Source organism: Zootermopsis nevadensis, unplaced genomic scaffold (assembly GCF_977971745.1).
Source record: "Zootermopsis nevadensis isolate Lab colony 2312 unplaced genomic scaffold, Znev_1.0 Znev_ptg000020l, whole genome shotgun sequence".
Taxonomy (NCBI): Eukaryota; Metazoa; Arthropoda; class Insecta; order Blattodea; family Termopsidae; genus Zootermopsis; species Zootermopsis nevadensis.
In genome coordinates, this window is record NW_028259152.1 from 13,554,738 (window position 1) to 13,577,218 (window position 22,481).

Here is a 22,481-nt window from a genome sequence, read left to right on the forward strand (position 1 = left end):
CCCTTACAAAACAGTTCGAAGTCAACAGCGCGGCGTTCCTGACCTTGATACGTTGACTACTGTCCACAGATCACGAGAAAAACCCTGCTGGTGGAAGTCGTTTCTGGTGCGGTGCGGGGGGAATGTTACTTATCAGCTGGACTAGAGGGCTGCTATTGGTGGGAAGTGTGATACGTCAGAGTTTTACGCTACTACACACAGACTGAAAACATCAAGCAGTTAAGAGTAGCGTGTAGTGAGCGCACCTCTAATGTGTTCTGCGGGTGTTGCGATAATATTCTAGATTAAATCACTGTGCCACTGTGAGGTAAACTTAAAGCTGTACCCATTAGAACACATGAAAGCTTGCCGTCTGTTGTTCGTTCAGTGATTGTGGAACGAATGCTTTTAGGATCGGTCGTCACTCACCGCGAAATCTTGCGCATGCGCGTATATCGCATTCCTAGCAGGGCTTTTCTCCTGATCTGTGAACTGTACGTTAGTCCGTTGTTTCATACTGGTCTCCTAGCCAAGTTATTTCGCTGTCGCGTGTTCGCCATTTGTTTATTTGGTAGCCCAGACAAAAGTAACCGCCATCATCTTGTATGCTTCAAGGCCACGGAAGGGCTTCAAACCCCCACCCCCATTACAAAACAGTTCTAAGTCAACAGCGCGGCTTTCCTAACCTTGATACGTTGACTATATCTTCACTCGGCTGGGCTCGGCTGTTCGTCTTCCAATTTGCTGAAGTATGTAATTTGGCGGCGGCTGGCTTCGCTAACAGACTGACTGCTCGCCAGTGGCACCCGTGTCTTAAACGAAATTTATTTTTGCATTGAAAGTGTTCTGTGTTTGAGGGACAATTCAAACAAACTCCTTTCTATACCAGCATTTCTGCCCAGGCACGTGCACATAATGGTGCCTTCTGAAGGCGGAAGGAATCAAAAAATTCATTTTATCGCGGCCTAGTCGCACAGTGCTTTACATACAATTTATTCAATCTAGCTGTGCCAGTGGATGACGTCACATAAAGGAAGTTGTGGTGGAGGGGGCAGCAGGAGATTATTTTTGTAACGGTACACCGTATCAAAACATCGGTCTGTGCTTCATGGATGCTTTGAATGGTTCTGCCTAACCAAACTCGATGTTACGCTGTCGAGGACTGCGAATATGAACCAGCACTACAGGCTGTGGGATGTTTTTATAAAGTTGCAACTATCGTAAGGGGCAACGGGTATTGTAAACTTGAAACAATATCATTTGAACTGTAACTCGCATGACCGTTTATAACTTTCTTTATCGCGGTGCCCGAATTTATAACTTGTGTTGGGCAAGGCCGTGGTCTAGGCAACACGGAGTTTTCCTCCGTGGCATCCCAACAATTACTCCATTCACACACAGAAGAAGGCAATGGCAAACCACTTCTGGATCATCTGCCAAGAACGTATATGAACAGGTCCCAGTCCGAGAAAAGGATGGAAGGCTCCTGTTCATATGGACCTGTCGTCAGACAGAACACTAAATAAAATAAATAATAAAAATAGCCCACACTTTAACGCTGATCGAAGGCAGAATTTTCTTTTCCAGCAACATCCGACAAGTTGGCTGTTAGTTACTTAGGCCCCTGGACTGATTATTTACTTACATTGTGCAAGTCTTAGTCACTTATTTCGTCTCGTAAGCCACACACTTATTTCCCAAGCACGATCGTAACAAATTCTTAAAAGAGAGGACAATTATCTTCGCCATGAGTCCGTCCGTTACAACTCGAGATCGGCTGTAGGATGTTTCATGATGTGACTGGCTCGGGGATCCCGGAGCTACCTTGTGACAGTACACTGATTATTGTGGTTATTTCACAATTTCAACCAGCCCAGAAACCACGTTGGGGGATCCCCATGTCTTCATCGCCCAGTCACACAGGGACAGAACCTCCTCCGCCTGTCACTGAACCCACTAACTCTGAAGCAAAACGTAGAGGTCACAGGTCAATTATGAGGTAAGCGACACATGTTAGCTTTGCGTTAATCAATTTCGGTAGTCTCTTTGTTGGTCGAGTGGTTATTCAGTTCGAATGAAATCCTAAAATCTATCGGCAGTTGTTCCTACAGACTCTGTAAATTGACTCAACAACGAGACACAGAAATGTTACATTTAAAAAAAGTGTTTTAGTGTCGTTCTCGGTCGCTTTACTGTTCCAGTCTGAGCGGTTGCTAGTCGCTAATTGTCAGTAGGTTGGAATGTTAGTAACCAAAATGATCTTTTAGTACCGGAAAATATGTTGATGATGTCGATAACCCATAAGGAAATGTGATAATGACTGGTTGGCATCATGTTAAAAGACAGTATTTCATATAGGATTTGCGGCGTTACAACCCAGAAGACATCCATCTTATCATCCATAAAGTCCATTTAACACAAAACTAATGAAGGATGTACGTAGCTATACACTAAAAACTGATATGAACAGTCACAAAACCTATTACAAAAATAATCGATAGTGAACACAACTCAATACAAACGGAAATTACTTACCGTTCATGTACTTACATACACACGACATGAAAAAATAGATTCTAACAAAGTATACATAGGTCAAGGTGTCAAATTTTGTGCGATGAGACATTTATGAAAAATTAGATTTAAACTTCGTTTAATGCACGAAACATACGAAAGACACAAACCACTATATTTGTCAGCCGAGTTTCAGAGTGTAACAAGTTTCATCGATATACATCAAGTGATTTGGTAGGTTAAACATGCACACAGACACGACCTCACCATTCTACGTTCAGCTCAGCCCTTCTACACTAGACAGGTTTGCGCTATCATCATGTTCGAAAATCTGTCAGCCTTCTAATATTTTAACCGACGAAAGGCTTTTCTTAACATTGTGTTTGATCGTCATACTTGAAAACGTCGACTTTAAACTTTCGTCTAATATGTCCTTCCACCAATAACATCAGCATGGCCAAACTGCTATACTCCAGAGACACTGTGGTCTAGAATTGCCGTGTACCAAAAATCTCACAAATATGCAAATTTTTTGCAAAGGCATTTGAACTCTAACGGAAGACAGAAACAAAAACGTGGCTGTCGAACGGAATTTATGTTTAATTTTCTCTCTGACGGTCACAAATAATGAAGCATTGCAGCTATTCACGTGAAATTTACAAGGACAGATCATAAATACAACTACAAACTATGTATGGAGAATTTTAGATGTTAACAATTAGGCCTTTATATGGCAATGGTGAGGAACACTGACTTTACATCACACATACTTAACCAAAGCCTAATGACAAACTGCAGTCTACTATTGGAAATTATGCACGCAAATAGTTAATTATGAATTTATAGGCGTCATAGACCTATGCTTTTGCCAGAACCTTTTGTTGTAAACATCGCATGAAGAACACATCAAATTATGTTCTATTCCTAACTAAATAAATCTGTGGAGTAGGGATATTATTGGCAAGAAAGTTGTCGTTCAATTAGCAAATAAATTACCCGCATTTTACGTAAACAAAAGGATCTGTACCGTGTTCACATAAGCCCGCCACCTCAACCAATCTGGGGCAGATGAATCCAGGTCACACACTATTTCTATAAGAATCATTCTAATATTATCATCTCATATAAGTCCTAGACCGTGCCACGGTGGTCTAGCGGTTAGAAGACTGGCCTTGTAATCCTGGGGTCTCGGGTTCGATTCCCGGCGGTGCCCGAATTTATAACTTGTGTTGGGCAAGGCCGTGGTCGAGGCAACACGGAGTTTTCCTCCGGGGGCTTCCCCGGTTTCTCCGTGGCATCCCAACAATTACTCCATTCACACACAGAAGAAGGCAATGGCAAAACACTTCTGGATCATCTGCCAAGAACGTATATGAACAGGTCCCAGTCCGAGAAAAGGATGGAAGGATCCTGTTCATATGGACCTATCGTCAGACAGAACACTAAATAAATAAATGATGGCCACGGTGGTCTAGGTTAGAACGCTGGCCTTGTAATCCTGGGATCTCGGGTTCGATTCCCGGCGGTGCCCGAATTTATAACTTGTGTTGGGCAAGGCCGTGGTCTAGGCATCACGGAGTTTTCCTCCGGGGGCTTCCCCGGTTTCTCCGTGGCATCTCAACAATTACTCCATTCACACACAGAAGAAGGCAATGGCAAACCACTTCTGGATCATCTGCCAAGAACGTATATGAACAGGTCCCAGTCCGAGAAAAGGATGGAAGGATCCTGTCCATATGGACCTGTCGTCAGACAGAACACTAAATAAATAAAATAAAAATAAGTCCTAGATCTCCCAAAGGCTTTACAGGTTTTCCGACAACAAATTTTGTAACAATTATTCATACCTCCTCAAGGGCTACATTCCCATCCCAACCCTTGATATGATCACTCTAATTATACCTGGCAAAGTGTATTAATTATGAATCATCTCATTATGCAATTTACCCGATTCTCCCGTTGTTTCAAAATATCTGGATTTTGAATCTGGTTCACGCGTTAAATATGGATTCAAACAAATTTAGTTCACTCTTCCTAAAGATTTCTGGTGGATCACAGGATCTGAGATCATTTCCGGATTAGAACACAAGCTCTTGTTTTCATTACGTAATGATAAGTTACAGAATCCCAACCCTGAACCTGACAGTAACATTGAAAGCTGCCGTTAACTGCACGACTACAGCTGAGATGTTTCCCCCGGAAGTTTCTAGCCACAATAAATTCTCAAGAATTCATAAAATTAAATGGCAAAAATAAGCATGGAGAACAAGAAATACGGTGAAATTAAGAAAACGAAACGCAAACATAAATACAAATAAACATCACGGAACAAATAAAGAAGAATACAAAATTAAGCAAAGAAAGATAAAGCGAGGGAATGAGAAAGAGTTCGCTAGAAGAATAATTGCAGACGATACAGACATAAACATAAACAAGATAGAAATTTAAATAAACGAATGAAGAAATGTAGAAAGAGAGAGAAATTAGCATAAAGAAGACGCAGAAATGATATACAGGCCGAAGTCTATATTTTTTAAGGGATACCGTTTCAGGACGTGACTATACGTCAGTGAGCGTATGTTATCAGTGGAAAGGCTTTAAGCTGCTGTTTGTTAACCACAGCAGATAATGCTGCAGACAAGATTGTGACACAATATGAGGCCGTCAAAACGATACATTTATTTTCAACTACTCAACATTTTCAGACTTTCCAGCAGTACCACTGATGTTCTTCACTCATCATTTCCAAATTAATTCACATCAGTTGATACAGTTTCGTATTCTATAGTCTTTGTGTTTTCTTCAAATCGATTACAGTATTTCGTAGCGTTCTTAGGATGCATTCCATCGACCGCTATTGATTTCTCCAGTCACTGGTGAAACACATCATGGCTCGAATGGAAATCAAACTGACAATCAATTTACTTCAACTTTTTGTATCGACATGTTTCCAAGGAATAAATAGTGAAATCTCCTCAATCGCATGCAAAGGAAACATTACATTCACATGAACCACAAGAATCAACACTTTATACCTACTTTAAGAGTACTAATTGTTCGATTTCTCGACATCAAATTGAAACCTTAGTAAGAGACCTGAAACATTACGTGCGGGTCTGACTATTTTAAACGCTACGACGAAAATGCATTCAGAAAAGACAAACGTCTCTCGAAAATTACGACCACACAATATTTTAGAACCCAAAAATTCACATTCTGGAATTATTGATAGTAGGAACTGCAATGGTGTACACGGTTAAAAACATCAACTGGGGGTTGGAATATGGTCATATATATTCTTATAAAACAGGGAAAAGAGCTCATTAAGTTTTGTGCCATCTGATGACCGTTAACAAATGAAGGTTGCAAGTTTCTGTTTAGGTAACACATACGCTAAGAAAGGATCCGGCGTAGCTCAGTCAGTATAGTGACTGGCTACGGACTGGGCGACCGGGGTTCGATCCTCGACGGGGGCAGAGGATTTTTCCTCTAGCCTCTGCGTCCAGACCGGCTCTGGGGCCCACCCAGCCTCCTCTACAATGGGTACCGGGGTCCTTTCCCGGGGGTAAAGCCGGCCGGGGCGTGATGCTGACCACTCACCCCATCTAGTGCCGAGGTCATGAATGAGTAGGAGCTATACCTCCTCTCACCCCAAGCGCCTACATGGCGTATAGTGGGACAGCTTTACTTTACTTTATACGCTAAGAAACATTGATTTAACAAAGAAACAAACGTGTAACATAACGCAGACAAAAAATGATAATAAATTTACAGTTATGTTCCTTTGTTCATGGAATACAAAGAGTCCATATTTTAACCTTAACGATCATAACTGTAAAAGACACAATACATCTATACTTGACATTACTGGATCATTCGACGTTAATCGGAATATTAATTCTTATCGATATGTTATAACACCTTGATAACAGCTTCACCTCCCCCCAAACCCACACACACTCAAGCACACACAGAGACCGGCGAATTATCAGTGTTCATGGCCTCTCCCCCCCCCCTCCCCCATGTAACTGAACCATATCGGTGTGTCACTTCGTTCCAATAAACTAATAACTGATTTAAGATACAAAAAATATGAATTTTGAAAGCATTTAATATCTTAATGCAGTTAAACCTGTCTAAAACAAAACCTGAATAAAACGAAAACTTGTCTATATCGGAAAATTTCACTGGTCTCGAGAACGGGGTAAGATCAAATGTAAAACTGTATTTTACAACTCAGATTCTGGTTCCCTTATATGAAGGTTGTGTGACATCATGGATAAATGGAAGACACAATTTTAAAAAAAAAATGTTACAAGTAGTTAAATGTGTGATCTTGAACATGAAAACATAGAAACTGACACAAGAGACCATTTGAAAACATTATCCTGGCATTCACACGTAGGAACGGAAAGGAGACACTGCAGCCGGTATCCACTCATACTAAACACTATTCGCCGTGATACTTGGTTTCTCTGTGCAGGGAAACAGAGATAACAAAGGTGATACTAGACAAATATTTGAAATTGCGATATAAGTGACAGAATTTGTACCCCTCACATAATTTCAGGAAGACCGAGATATAAGGAATGAACAGAAATTTTTTTAAAAAAAATGGGACAAGGCCCCATAAAATATGGAGTGATTATGTGAACTGTACTGCTGTGACTCAGAATAAGGTCCAAGTGCAGGATTTTATTAGCACGGTGAAGCATCCTTCAGCTGTTTTCATAACAGGGAGTTTCTTGACCATCTGCATAACTATAAGGTGCTCGGGGAACATTTTGTAGCTACCACAGGTTCAGAAGCGTTAAGTAAAGTACAGTGATACAAGCCTGTACGCCTCTTTTGTACTCAGAAACTCACGTGTGTCAATCCATGACAGGTTTTTAGTGGACTCTCCAAGCAAATGGTAAGACAATACTTTGATGCATGCAGTTAAATCTTCCTCCAATTCGACTAAATAAAACGTCTAAATATAGCTTGTCTTCTGGGCTGTTGCGCCGTGTAGTCTGGTAAAAGTTTACCGACGTTTCAAAGGTGCTTACAGCCTCCATCATCAGGGCGATGACTTGTTTATGTTAACAGATCACATGATTAATCCCATGGCCTGGTTTCTACAGCTTTGACCTGCATTCCACAGGATGAACTGACAGTTACATGGAAAATCCTTTATTGTCTCATGTTTACTAGTATCCGCTTCCTGGATGCTTCCTCTAAAGACGAACAATTTGTGGGCGGGAGCACCTCTAAGGACGGGTATTCTCAGCTGGAAACATGTTAACCGTTGGTTTTGCAAGCGTCCGTATAAATTCTTCTTCGCTTTGGGCAAATGAAGGAATGAGAAAATATTTCCCTGACCATTCCAGACAAATATGTAAAGCCCTGACGAAGGGAGATTTTCTACACTGCCGAAATCTCATGGCCGTTTTTGCAAATATACTGAATACCTTCGTCAAAACCACTCTCTGAAATATCACAAAGCACTACACTGAATGAAGGAAACATGAAAACAATATCGCTGAATTATCTTGACTAGGGTTAAATGTTGGGATTATCTATTAAACTTCACTTGTCAGTGTGGCCATTATCCTTACCTCCTTTTGTAGCGGGATCTGTGGTCCTTTCATAACATGCAGCAAATGCAGCTATCGACCTCCGAAGAAATCTGATTCGGTTCTAAAATGGACCGAGGTACAAGCTGATTAAAAAAGCTATTAGCTTTTTCAATATTCCTTCTGTGGAACCTCCCTCGAATGGATAAAGCTGTATATCAGCACACACCACATACTTAATCATAAATCACTTTCAGATAAGATAACATTTCTGGTACCTTTCGTGTAACATACTTTATAAAGCTAAAAATTTGTTGTATTAAGATATGTTTCCAAAAGAGCAGAAAAGCAGTGAGACCAAACCTTTGTGACGTAACATCCAAAATTCCTTCATCAACCGATCCAATGCTACGCACGAGATATATCGCTTATTAATATGAACCCATTCAAGAATTTTGAGTTTCATTGCAATTCAATACTCGTAGCTCACTATCGCAACCAAATTTGCTCACTACCAGACGAGATTTTTTCCTTCTCCTTTAAAATCCGTTCGTTTGTTACTTTTATTACCCTACTCTACACTTAGATTACAATGAAATCGGTCATTTGAGAGACCACATGCGTGCACTTTTCTCGTTTCCCACACGAATAGCATCGAACAACGGGCACCCTTAACTCCCGCCTGTTTCCTGGTTATTTTTCTTTTTAACCAAACAAACTCAGCAGACTGATCACGAAGAAAACCTCTGAAAACCAAAACGACTTAAATGGTTGAATAAAATCACAAACACACGAGTCATGCAACGTACCTTAAATATTACGTGGGCATTTGTAAACACGCTGACGCAAAAATAACTTTATCCTGTAGATATAAAGCAAAAAAAAATGTGAAATCAAAAAATTGGGTACTCGTCAATTATTCTTGGGAAAAAAATAAACGAAGCAGAAAGTAAACAGAACATTTGCTATCAATTTTTGTTTTACTTAAATTTTATCGAAAGTGAATTTTGTGGGCACATATAATTTTGGAAATGACCTATTCAATGAGGTGCCGTATCTCAGTCCGTCTTGTGACGACTACGCTGTGGGTTGGGCGACCGGAGGCAGAGGCCGTTCTGGATCATCCCCAGCATATTCAACGGTTCTTTCATCTGGAGTAAGCGAACGGGGAATAAATGTGAACGCTAACCTACTCACAGTAGCGTTATTATGGAAGAACAGAGGTCACAAGTCCACTCCCTAACAAGACCTCATGGCTTGTCAACTTAACCTTTCTCACATAAAATTATTTCACTTATGCAGAATCTCACACAGAGTAATATAGTAATACAGAGCCGAAGTACAACTCGTTGAATAACGGTATTTGTTTTATTAATCACTTCTGGGACACGCTGTATAAGAAAAGATAATAACCAAATCTCTCTTTACGGGCGCTACGTGATAAGGGGGGGGGGGGGGGGGTCGACAGGAACATAAAACAGGCATCTCTGCAGAGAGTCACGGCAAACCGAGTTGGTGGGAAGGGGGAGTGACTGTACGAGTAAACAAAACTGAGTGTCGAAACAGCAAACAAATTCCACAGCGTCACACTCACCGCGAATTAAAACTGAATGGCTCTGCTTTGTTGAAAATGAAAGTTTTGTATCCGGTGCCTGGAAACTTTCTGCGATTCGTCATGATCTAAAACACAAGCCGCTTGAAAATGTTTTTGATAAAGCACATAAAATGTTCCATTTTAACGCACCGCGAGCAGGTAAAAGTTCTAAATTAACTCAATTCCACCGCGCTTTAAATGGGAGATGCAGGACTCGTGTTAGAGTTTGGAATGAGCGAAACTTTGGGTCGTGTCTCTGCCAGTGTGACGAACCTATTTAAAACCACACAATTTTGATGCCATACACCGTATTAGCGCAGTGAGTAAATTCAGGCTTGGCTGCTTAGGAAACGTACAGGTACCCAATCCGCCTGGATGTGAATTACAGCCTGGGACAATGCCCCGTTACCTTATATCACCCGAGACACGCCCTAATTTGTCAAAGACGTGTGACAGAACACAAAATGTCGCCTCACGAAAAGAAGGGCGAAAAACTATACATGGCCATGAATACATACAAATCATTGCTCCTCAAGATTGTAGGCCCCTGAAAACAAAATTGTTAATTCATTCATCACCCTGATGACAGAGGCAGTATGACCTCTGAAACTTTGGTAAACATCGACCATACTACACGGCGCAACAACCCTGAAGACAGAAATCTTCATACTCATCGCCCTGATGATGGAGGCAGTATGACCTCTGAAACTTTGGTTAACATCGACCAGACTACACAGCGCAACAACCCAGAAGACAGAAATCTTCATACTCATCGCCCTGATAACGGAGGCAGTATGACCTCTGAAACGTTGGTAAACATCGACCAGACTACACAGCGCAACAACCCAGAAGACAGAAATCTTCATACTCATCGCCCTGATGACGGAGGCAGTATGACCTCTGAAACGTTGGTAAACATCGACCAGACTACAAAGCGCAACAACCCAGAAGACAGAAATCTTCATACTCATCGCCCTGATGACGGAGGCAGTATGACCTCTGAAACGTTGGTAAATATCTACCAGACTACACAAGCGCAACAACCCAGAAGACAGAAATCTTCATACTCTGATGACGGAGGCAGTATGACCTCTGAAACGTTGGTTAACATCGACCAGACTACACAGCGCATCAAACCAGAAGACAGAAATCTTCTTAATTTTGTTTCCAAAAACCTTCTTTCTCACAGGAGGAGGAACTTAAATGTAAATGAAAATTTATGGCCATTTGTTGAATAAAATAACTGATGATGAACCAGTGTGTGTGTGAAAGATAAAGCTTACGTTTTTTCTAATTATAATGCGTGAATATTCAACTTCTTATAAAAATGCGTGGCAAACCTGTTGCGAACATTGGTCTAGCGCAGGGGTTTCCAAAGTGTGGGTCGCGCCCCTCTGGGAGGCGCGAGTGGTTTTTTTGGGGGGGAGGCCTGTTATTTGTATGAAAAACTTTTTTATCGAAATATGGAGAAACATTTTAAACATCCTTCGCTTGATTGAGGCAGTTCACCAGTGGCAGCCATCTAAACAAAGTATCGTACTACGATAACCTGGAAAACGACCTTAGAGCGGTCATTTCAAAACTCCAACCTCGGTATGATAAGTTATGTTCACAGAAGCAACCACATCCATCCCACTAATCCAGGTACAAAGCGAGCGTATATTTTATTATAGTTTTTAAATTAAATGCATTAAATAATATATTCTAAATTATAAAAAATATATACTCATAGTTAAATGTTATGTCAAATCTGTTTGCTTGCACTTGTTCTGGAAGGGGGGCGTGAAATTTATTAAATGTTTTTAAGGGGAGCGCAAGGTATAAAAGTTTGGGAACCTCTGGTCTAGCGAAATCTAAAAGGAGGCTGGCCATCGAATGACATAACTATTATCAGTGACACACGTACAAAGCCCAGAAGTTATAAAATACCTCGGTCTAGTTGTTTAATACTGCTGCTTCGTATTTGAGAGGTCTCGGGTTCAAATCAAAGCCTGCTTTCATTAGTCACACCAGACAAATGCCAGGAACGTGGTTTAAACGAGGCTAAGAACGCTCCCTTCAACATTATTTTCGATTAATTATTAATTAATCCTCATTATTCAGAAGGATGTGAAGTTCTCGCGGTGCACCGCCGTGGCGAATACTAAGATGTCTGTCTTCTATGTTGTAGCGCCGTGCAGTGTGGTAGAAGTATACCGCCTCTTCAGAGCCACAAACCACATCCGAAACGTCGCCACACATGACGCTCCGACCCTTAAACATCCTATCATTTGAAGCTGCACAATAACCATAAAATAAATAAACATGACTCATGGTATTTGAAGTAACTGATAACATTGGTGAGTGCAAGCATTGGATTACATGACCACATAATTCAGTAGTTCTGTATCAGAAAATAAGGTTGCAATTTGTGTTTTGGTTCCAGTGAGTATTAATTGACGTTTGTTTTGTTTGTTTGTTTGTCAGAAATGAGAAATAAAGTATCCATCTTCCACGAGAGAAAAATAAATGAAAGGTTATGAGACTGGTCCCGAGCAGACAGTTACACAGGTGACTTCCGAAAATTCAGTCACATCAGAACCCTGAAGATGGGGACAGATTTTGTTCCCGAAACGTCCGTTTACTACCGTAACCAATTAACGCGTCTGACTTCCCGAGAAGATTTTACTCATTGTACTCGCAGCGAAAGTCTCAAATCCTATAACATTCCTACAGTTCCGGTAAATTTATTTGTCTACACCCCTCTCCTAAATATCTACATTACTGTAGGCGTCTGTAGGCCTGAACGAATTCGCAACTTGAGCAAAAAAATAACTTAAAATTGTTTCCACCTTGATTCTTTCCCCTGTTATGCCCGTAATGCAGTAAGTTGGATAAAACCGTGTGACTCGCCTGTCACTGGCATGCTAGTAGAACGAAATCGAAAGCACCAAATATGTTAAAGACATTACCGACAGCGAGACACAAAATATTGCCGCTGGGACATAATGTTTATAGTGCGGACACTATGTGCCCCTCCCAATTATTCTGATCCCCTTGCTGTTTACTTCCAACGGACGTGAAAAGCAGATTCGTCCCGATTACAGAAACCTGACAAAAAAAATCACTTAAGTTTAATTATTTCTGCATTCTGCAGTATAATAACATCACAGACATAAAATACATTTTTCTTGTTGTTACGAACCTGTAGGATAGAGTTTATACGCACATAACATCCATAAAGAGAAAACAGTGAGCAGTCCTTCCAAACTTCATGTTTATCAACCTCGAGATAACGTTCTGACGTTCTAAAAGCGCTTACTGATTACCACAAACTCTACTTCCAATAATAACTCCATCTAGGTTTTCCCAAAGCATGACGACTGGTTTCTTCAGACAGCGACCATCGTATCATTTCATTGTCTTACTTTTCTATAATATATCAAATGATAAAAACTTGTATTACGAATAAAATATTCTGTACAGTCCTTGAGATGGTAATTCTCGTTCGACTAGTTAAAAAATCGCCAGCCTTGTATAAAACTCCAGGTTCACCACAGACCGTAACGTTTATCAGACAAATTCAGTTCGAAGTAATTAATTTATTAATCAGTCAATTTATCACTTACTTAGCCACACAATACGTTAAATATTCCGATAACCAATTAGTTTATTACTCAATCAGTCATTTAGTGACGTAAATAGTGTGTCAGTTTGACTGTGTGTTTGATAGTTAAGACCCCGATTACACACAAACTTCACTCTAGTACTCGAATGTGAATATGTGAAAAGTAAAGCGAGCTAAAGAAATTGTTGGTCTAGGCATCACGGAGTTTTCCTCCTGGGGCTTCCCCGGTTTCTCCGTGGCATCCCAACAATTACTCCATTCACACACAGAAGAAGGCAATGGCAAACCACTTCTGGATCATCTGCCAAGAACGTATATGAACGGTCCCAGTCCGGAATGGATGGAAGCATCCTGTTCATATGGACCTGTCGTCAGACAGAACACTACAAATAAAAAATAAATAATCAAAGATGGAGCTAAAGATTTTTGCACTAAATAAAGTAGCAACGCTGCCAACTGCACTAAAGTTCACAGTAAAAAAAATAAGCAACAGCTGTTTCAATATCACTATGCGCCACATAAAGAATGTACGGCAAGTTTCCTGGGAACACGGGTGTTGTTAAAGCATCGTAAAATAATTCATTCAAGATTACCGACGTTTATAAATTAAAATAAAAATGTATATTAGATGCTGTAGTCAAGTCAGACTGTAAATAGATCAGGCTTCATTCGGGATAGAATAGAAGACAGTCGGGCTTCGATCGGGTACGGGTAAATTTTTTGAATATGTATGTACATTTCTTTTCGGGGTCGGGCCAAGTTAAGTTATAATATTTCGACCCGTGCAGACCTCTATCAGAGTGTGTGTAAATCAGTGGCATAAGTGTATGAGTCAGCGGAAAGTTCACAAATGTGTGCAAACACTTAAAAACGCAATAAGACAAAGAGAGCAGATCGACCAGAGCATCAGCAGAGAGAGAGAGAGAGAGCAAATTTGAAACGGACAGTCAATTTAAACCTTTAAAACTTAGAAACAGCTGGGAAAAAAAAATCACTGCAGAACAGCAGTTGCGCATATGTGCGTGACTATTTTGTTAAAACACAAGTTTTGTCTTCAAATTAAAATGGGCTTCACTTTGTAACGGGTTCATTCACGAAAGCTGACGATCAGAGCTCTACAAAGTAGTGACGAGAAGGCCTACAATTTAAATACAGTCAAACTTCGCATGGACTTCAATACTAGACTTGCCGCAAAATAACTGCGACCTTCAATTGCGTTACTGAAATACGGGAAGACAAAGATTGGAAAGAGCAGTGGGTGGGAGCATGAAGGCAAACAGTCTACAGTGCAACTGAATTTTTTTTATTTAAATTTCGACACAAAAAATTACTTTTGCACCAAACTGAGTTTTGAGAACAAAAGAGACTTTCAAACACAAGCAATGTAGGCACACGCCTTAACCCTCACGCGCTATTCCTACAGCCCACAAGCAATAATTTCACATCTGATAGTACAAGGAAGGAGTGGGTTATCTCTTCGCACATGCTATCGCTTGGCGTTCTTGAACTCCCTCCCCATGCGTCTTCGTAACGGTCATCCAAGCTCGGAGTTACGTTGCGGACACTGAACCTCATTCTGGGATGGATACATCTCCTCCCTGATAAGCTAATCTGTGCAAGAAATTCCAGGTTTATACTGAACCTGAAGTTACAAGCTTTTCTGAAACCACATGCCACAAACCCTACAGTGCATCAGATCCAGCCATTGCAGAACTGCAGAAACTATTTATAAATTATACATTAAAATATTATCCTCACTTCATATTCGATTTCTAGGTAATCTGTGTTAATAACCCCACCTTCGACAAACTGCAAGACCATTCTTTGCCGGCTGTCAGATACGCGAAGGCTAATCAACGTGACCTCAACTCCCTCTTCATATGTGAAAGCCAGTTTCTTTCATTCGTAACCTGACCGCGCTGCAACACTTGCTAGAAATACACTCGTAAGATTCTACACAGGAAACAACATACGATATTTATATCCCTGAAGATCTGAAGCTTAGGCATGTATTATTTTGCCCTTTTCAATCTTTTATACGTGGGAAAGAAAGTAAAATTCAATTCGACGTCTCAAGACTCACAAAGTCGTGCTGTGAAATATTTTTTTAAAGCACACACAAATACAGTGTGCACAGGCATTACTCAGGAGACTATAACGCCACCGAACGTCGAGTGGTTAACACTCCTGGTTCGTATTCGGGATGTCACGGATTCAAATCTCTGCCCCAGGTTTCTCATGGTTTTCCTCAATCCCTCCACGCAAATGCCAGTACAGTAGGTCACGACCCTTCCACATCCATTCCAATTCATTCTTCGCCATTATCTTCTCACTTACGCTATATAGTCTGGGATACTGAAAAGGGCCTTTTAATAAACTATAAATAAATATATAATATGGTTTTCAATTTACTTTCTTTCTTCACTATAAATGATAACAGTAATAAGGATGAATGGGTTTTTGTACTTTGTCCATCGTCTGGTATTCTAAAACACACGTTTCAAAGACCAGATCCGGACAAGCCCAGAACTCAGCAATCCATGTTTGAAAACACCATCGTCATAATCCAAAATCGATATGAATTAACAACACTTTGGAAACGAGTAATATAAAAGTACTAAAAGAACTTAGAAAAAAATGTCGTTCTAATTTAAACAAGTGAGTAATATAGAAATATACAACAAACACCAGTCAATTAATAATTATAAACAAATATAGAAATTAAGTGGATTGATAAAGTACGAAATGAGCTGGTCTTAGACAGGATAGCCGAAGGAAAAATCTTACGAGAAGAAGGGATAGGATGGTGGGACACATTCTGAGGCACCCAGGATTGGTTAATTTGGTAATGGAAGGAACAGCTGAAGGGAAAAATTGTAGGGGGAGACAAAGATTGGAATATGTGACACAGATTTTTGAGGATGTGGGCTGTAAAAAATATGTGGAAATGAAGAGATTGGCGCAAGATAGACGAAAATGGAGGACCGCATCAAACCAGTCAGAAGACTGATGACAAAGAAAAGAGAAACAAACACAAAGAACAATGGTCAACTGTTGTTAGAATTGTAGAATAAAAGTCTCTTGATTCAAAATATCGCGGTAGACGACATAAAATCACATTTCTGGCTCAATGAGAAACCTCCCTCTCACACACGTATTATTCCTGAGGTTATAAAACCCTTTAGGAAAACAACACGACATATTAAGTACTTCTTAAATTCAGCTTCCTTATATCAACACTGCAAAACGGGCATTCCATAATATACATGCTCATGCTCTATTGTAACAAGTATCCCAGGAAGTCTTCATGTACGAGTATCAATATAAGGTGCATATGGAAATTCACATCACTCACATTTCTGGGCTCCCTGTCGTCCCATTGGACTGTTTCTCTTCGTATGGAGCCGGGGATGGTGGTGGCGGCTTGCTGTAGGGATGAGGGTGTGTGTTGTTATTGCTGTGATGATGATGGTGGTGGTGATGGTGATGCCCAGATGGTACGTTCACTTTGTTGGCATTATTGTCAGTGCCACTTTGGGGCGAAATCTTGCCAGCCAACGCGTTCAAACTATGTAACATTTCAATATGATTTGTTTCCAACGATTTTAGTTAATGTTAGTAAATATTATTACGCTGAAATACGTCAGCTGTATGTTGATATTACTTCCCGAAATTATTTATCGCTTTACTTGTTACAAAACACGGAATAGTATTTAATGCTCCACACACACAAAAAATAATATAAACGAAAAGTTCTTTACAAAGTTTTAATACTGAATTCAGTACTGAATTTTTAACTCAACCTTCATCAAAGTTTATGGAGTGTATAAGACCTTCTTCCTGTTTCACTACATGCAGTCAGTGCACTTCGAAGAGGTTTGTGAGAGTTCCTGAACGTGCTCGATGTAACACTTCCTTGTTTTCTCAGCCTTAGCAAGCCCAACTATTTTTACGACACTCCAGTTCAAATGACCACTGCAGTTACAAACGCTCTACCTCATTAAAAGTGTTCGAACTTATAAGACGTCAGGTTAACAAACACATAATTCTTTTTCACCATGTTACACAGAAGGAAACACTTTTGCTTTGTATGCTATTTATTCCACACTCCTCTTATATATCCCTTGACACCAAAAATGTCACACCCGAACAAAAATGAACTGGATGGAGAGAAGCTTATATCACAACTGAGGTTTTGTGGACTCTGGAGGAGATAACAGCAGTTCGGACAACAGCGAGATAACGTATCACTTTCTTGACACACCTAGTTATGTATACTCCCCCATAACGTTATTATTACATTACACACAATTCAGAATTCTAAGCTATGTTATTCATATGTTTTCCATGAGGTACGTCATTCTTACTTGGCATACAGACTAGGTAGGTCTATGTAAAGATCGTTCCAAATCTGAAAAAAAAGCACAATAAACTGTTGCAAAGCAGAATGAATATTTAAAAATATAATAAAAAGTAATAAATATACTACCCTACTTAACACGATTTTGTGGTACCATTCAATTACACCTGAAAACGACAGTGTTACCAACGAAATATTTCAGGAAAACATGATCTACTGAATGAACACGGGTATAAGATTTAACAATATGAACGAAAATTTATCGAACAGAAGACAATGCTCAACACGAAACTGCATTTTGAATACAATTTAACTTCTGCCTCGAAAGTTTTATGCAGTTCTGATACAAACAAATGATAACATGTTATTAGAACATTCACCTGACCTCAACCTTTCAGCGAATTTTCCAATCTATAGCCTACGGACCGATTTTTATATTATAATTCTGTTTTCGCCTTTTTCCACAACCTGACACATCCAGCGAGGTTTCCCCAAGGAAATATCCGCACGCAAGGTATATTTCAACTTCATTTAATTCTAAATATATGTACTTCTGATATAAACATTTTCACCGTGTCGTTGCCAATACCTTGAACCTCAGTTGATACAGCACACTAATAATAAAGAATTGAATTGAATTAGAATGAGATGGGCCGGCCATGTAACATGGAAGCGGTGATAATAAACACAACATTTTAATCAAAACACTTATAGCCAACATTCCACAGTGGGAAGCGTACACAAGAATAAACGAGTTGAAAATATTAAAATGGGTCTTGAGAAAGCATTTGTATGAAGATGGCTGGCTTCCGGATTTCGGTGTAATGCAATCTGGTAGAAATTTTCCAGCGTTTATAAGATCCTTACTGCCTTCATCATTAGGGCGATGAGACGTCAGTAAACTCCTACCACACTAGACGGCGCTACGTCCCAGAATACAGCCATTTTCGTACTCACCAATGTGAAAACCCAAATCCTACTTAATTTGTAAAACCTTAAACAGAATACTCAACGGTGGTATTATTATGGTAGAACCGTTCGCCAATAAAGGAGTCATTCCGACTTTTTATTCTGTTGCAAAATTCCCAAAAACAAAAAACATCTTACAACAAAGACCACAATGCGTGAACTCCTTCATTTCAATTGATAATTTATAAATTTAATGAGAACAAAAGCCCCGTCTTCTCTACAGTTCCATGTGAGCACATTTAAATCATTCTGTTGTTGACTATTTTTTATACTTGTTCAATTTCTATACATTAGAATCCTTTCGCAAATAGGATATGATTTAATAGATACGTAACGTTAATAGTTTAAGTAAGTTTATTATTCTATAAAAATTAATGTTGCAAAATTCGCTGATTTAAGCTCTTCCATCTTCAGTACTGGCATCATTTAGTTAAAATATCTTAAAAATTTGAAGACGAAACGGCCAACGTTTTACATACAACCATAAATTATGTATATTAAGGACTTTGGGGTAAGGAACCAATATTTACGCCCAGTTATTACTAATCTTCTTGCTGCTGTTATTGCGATGTGTTATTAACATCACTTTTGTCAAAGGCGATACCATTACAACGAAAGCAATTTTTTATAATAAATAATTGACAAACGACATGAATTGATGCAGAGACCCGAAGAGAATATTAATCTCATCTGATGCCAGTAGACCTACAAAGTGAAGTACAGTATTAATGGCACGTGGTCACGCGAATGTAGAAAAGACCCAGCTCTCGAAACACCATATGCTGATTCGATATACGTTACACAAAGCGAAATATCGAATATAATTTAATGTTAGCCGTTAGTGTAAGTCCAAATGAGTGACCTTAATAGTTCAGCAGTGGACTGTAGTTTGATTTTGGTCCAACGTTAGATATCCCTGATTAAGTGGGATAGAAATTCTGGAACAAAAATCACTGGATTAACACGAAACTCATTTAGATTTGCATGTCACTTCACTGTTTCTATTTCTTCGTTCCTTTTCTACTCAAATTGCCCTTTCTAACACCCCAACTTCTGTACGCCTCACATGGGCGTAAACATTAAAATCAGCCTTGCGTGTATCTTGGATAACCGCATTCAAGATATAACAGCACAGTACGTACGTAATATGCACAATTCAGATTCAAACATGTTTCTAAAAAAAACGGCGTATTTTATAAAAACAACAAGTCCGGTTTCATTTCTTCTGCGCGCCAGAAAATGTAACTGACATGGCGGTGGATGAGTGACGGTTTGTCACGCAGAACGTGCAGAAATACTGCGATATTTGCTGGACTGATTCCATTCCAACTTCTCATGCATTCAAACAATTGTACAACCGTTCGCATTATCATCAATAAATATTATTATTACCGTTAAAAGTCTACGGCTAACAATAGGCTTCATAGTCGTAAATCCAAGCACACGACTCCACAGCACGAATTGGCAAAGTATTTCACTCTAATTCTGCTTTAAAATGTGCTCCGGTGTCCGTATTTATGTGATGACACTCTAAATTCTATACGAAGTGTTCGTATTTATGTGATATTTTCAATTCTGTCTGCGCTCGCGGGTTCGTGTTTTTGATGGCATTCTAAATTCTATATGTGCCTGAATGTTCGCATTTATCGGGGCTGACACTAAATTCTGCGCATATAATTACGTAATAGCACACTAAGTTCTACGTGTGTCTAGTTACTTAATGACATACTGAATTCTACCTGTGTCTAGTTAGCTGATGGCACACTAATTTCTACCTGTCTAATTACGTAATGGCACACTAAATTCTATGTGTGTCTAAATTTCCGTATTTACGTCGTGGACCTTCAAATTCTGGACGAGCCAGGGTGTCTAATATATGGGGATCCTGAAATTCTGCATGTACCTGAGCGTTTGATTTTGTGTGAAAGAGCCCTAAATTCTGCCTCTAAATGGGTGTATTTGTCGTGACATTCTGTATTATAACTGTGCATAAGTATTCGTATGTATGTGATGACACCAAGTCTAACTGTCCAGGGGTGTTCTATGTACAAAATTACACTCATGTCCTCATCGCAATACAGTTAAGCCTTAAGACATGTCTTATATCAGAAATGCCTTTGTAATTATAAATTCATGTACACATTTGGTACGTCACCTTGGTCTAATGGTAACCCCACCGATTTGCCTCTACAATGAAGTATTCAGAATACGATTTGAATATTATTCAAGGAGGCAGGAGGGAGGCAGGTTCTTTTATCTCGACGTGGTCTGTGTCCAGTTTCCCACAGCGCGGTCCCTTATCTTGCAAATTCAGCTGTGGTATATGACACCAAGATGTGTGCTTACGGATACAGTACAAGAATGCTGGTGACTGATACTTTCACACTGCTCGTCGCACAAACCATACGACGCGGTCGTCAATGAACTAATCAACCAGCAGATTATACAGACAACAGAGAAATCTGTCTGGCTGAGAAAGTAATTATTTTTCCGGTAATAGAATCCTGCTCCAACATTACTAACGACTCGACCTTGAGCCATTTTCATGTACCTCCGTACTTACAGCATCTTTCTTTAACATTCGTGCCATGTTTCCATCCCTTCTTCGTCTGGGCCTACCAAGTGACTCTTCTAAAACGTAAAATCAACAAAATCAGAGGGAAAGGAAGAACAAATAGGCTAATTCTCTAATTATGTATCGACACTTCATCAATTGTAAAACTTATGAGCAGAATGGTAGTTCGAAAGGATGTGATAAGAACAAACCGTGGCCTACTTTAAGCTACTATCGCACAATTTTCCTGGATTGGCACAGGATATCCACAAGAAATATCAGTGCAATCACTCTCCGAGTCGAGATTGGAACCCGGGACTTCTTGAATACAATACAAGAGTGCCAACAACTCAACCGCGGCTTTCAATTAAAAAGGAGACACGGTTTATTTTCACCAGATATTTAATAGTAAAATACCCAAGTTCCTGTGCAGTGATACGCTGCAAGAAATCCCGCGCATGCATTCTACACGAGTAACTGATTGGCTTATATAAACCTTGAAACACGCAAATGTAAGACAATGGTTGCAAAATAAAGCGATCTGTGTGTCAGCGAGTCTGTGATGGAGGAGGAGGAGGTTCCGAAAATAGATCACTCCTGCTTTATGATCAGGGCAGCCAACTACACCCTCACAATACAGGGTGGCCAGAAGTAATAAGACACTGGTACAAGAATGGCTGTCTTCAGTACTGTTGCGTCGTGTAGTCTCGTAGCAGTTTACCATCGTTTCACAGGCGATCGCCCTGATGATGGAGGCAGCACGGACCTCTGAAACGTTGATAAACTTCTACCAGACTACACGCCACAACAATCCACAAGACAGCCATCTTCGGACTCACCGCCGTGAAAAACTCAAATCATACTTTGAGTAGCATAAATTACGTAATGATAATATATAAGATGATCAGATCAAAGCGTATGCGATAGTCAGTGCAAGTAGCAGATGAAGAATGCATATAAAAATGACATTATAAAAACCAGACAGGCAAAATTAAACCACTTTTAACATAGATCTGTAGATACGATATTAAAATGGATCTTGAAGTAAGGTTATGAGGATGAAGAATGGATTAACCTAGCTCATGTTGGAATCCAGTAACTACTTCATATGAAAAGTGTAATAAGCCTTCACACTGCAAAAACAGCAAGGAATTTGAGTAGCTGAGTAACTATTACATCCTAAAGAACTCTGCCATGTGGGATTAGTTAATTACCTTTAACTAAGTCAGAGGTTTCCAAAGTGTGGGGCGCGCCCCCTTTTGGGGGGGGGGGCAGAGTGGTTTTCTAGGGGGGCGTGTTGTTTGTAAGAAAAACATTTTTTAACGAAATATGGAGAAACGTTTTTACAT

At 39.8% G+C, this 22,481-nt stretch overlaps 1 protein-coding gene across 20 annotated transcripts in view; it reads right to left on the reverse strand.

The window, feature by feature from the left end:
• Positions 1-22,481, reverse strand: part of LOC110831748 (CUGBP Elav-like family member 1) — a 1,322,428-nt gene that overhangs the window by 788,131 nt on the left and 511,816 nt on the right. For 15 of the 20 annotated variants that reach the window (XM_087351842.1, XM_087351829.1, XM_087351830.1 and 12 more), the window contains one exon: positions 16,605-17,660. The exons of the other annotated variants lie outside the window; for them this stretch is intronic. In XM_087351842.1, the coding sequence (XP_087207968.1) occupies positions 16,605-16,828 (224 nt within the window). In that variant the 5' untranslated portion in view covers positions 16,829-17,660. The remainder of the gene's footprint in view (positions 1-16,604; positions 17,661-22,481) is intronic. 20 annotated transcript variants of the gene reach the window in all.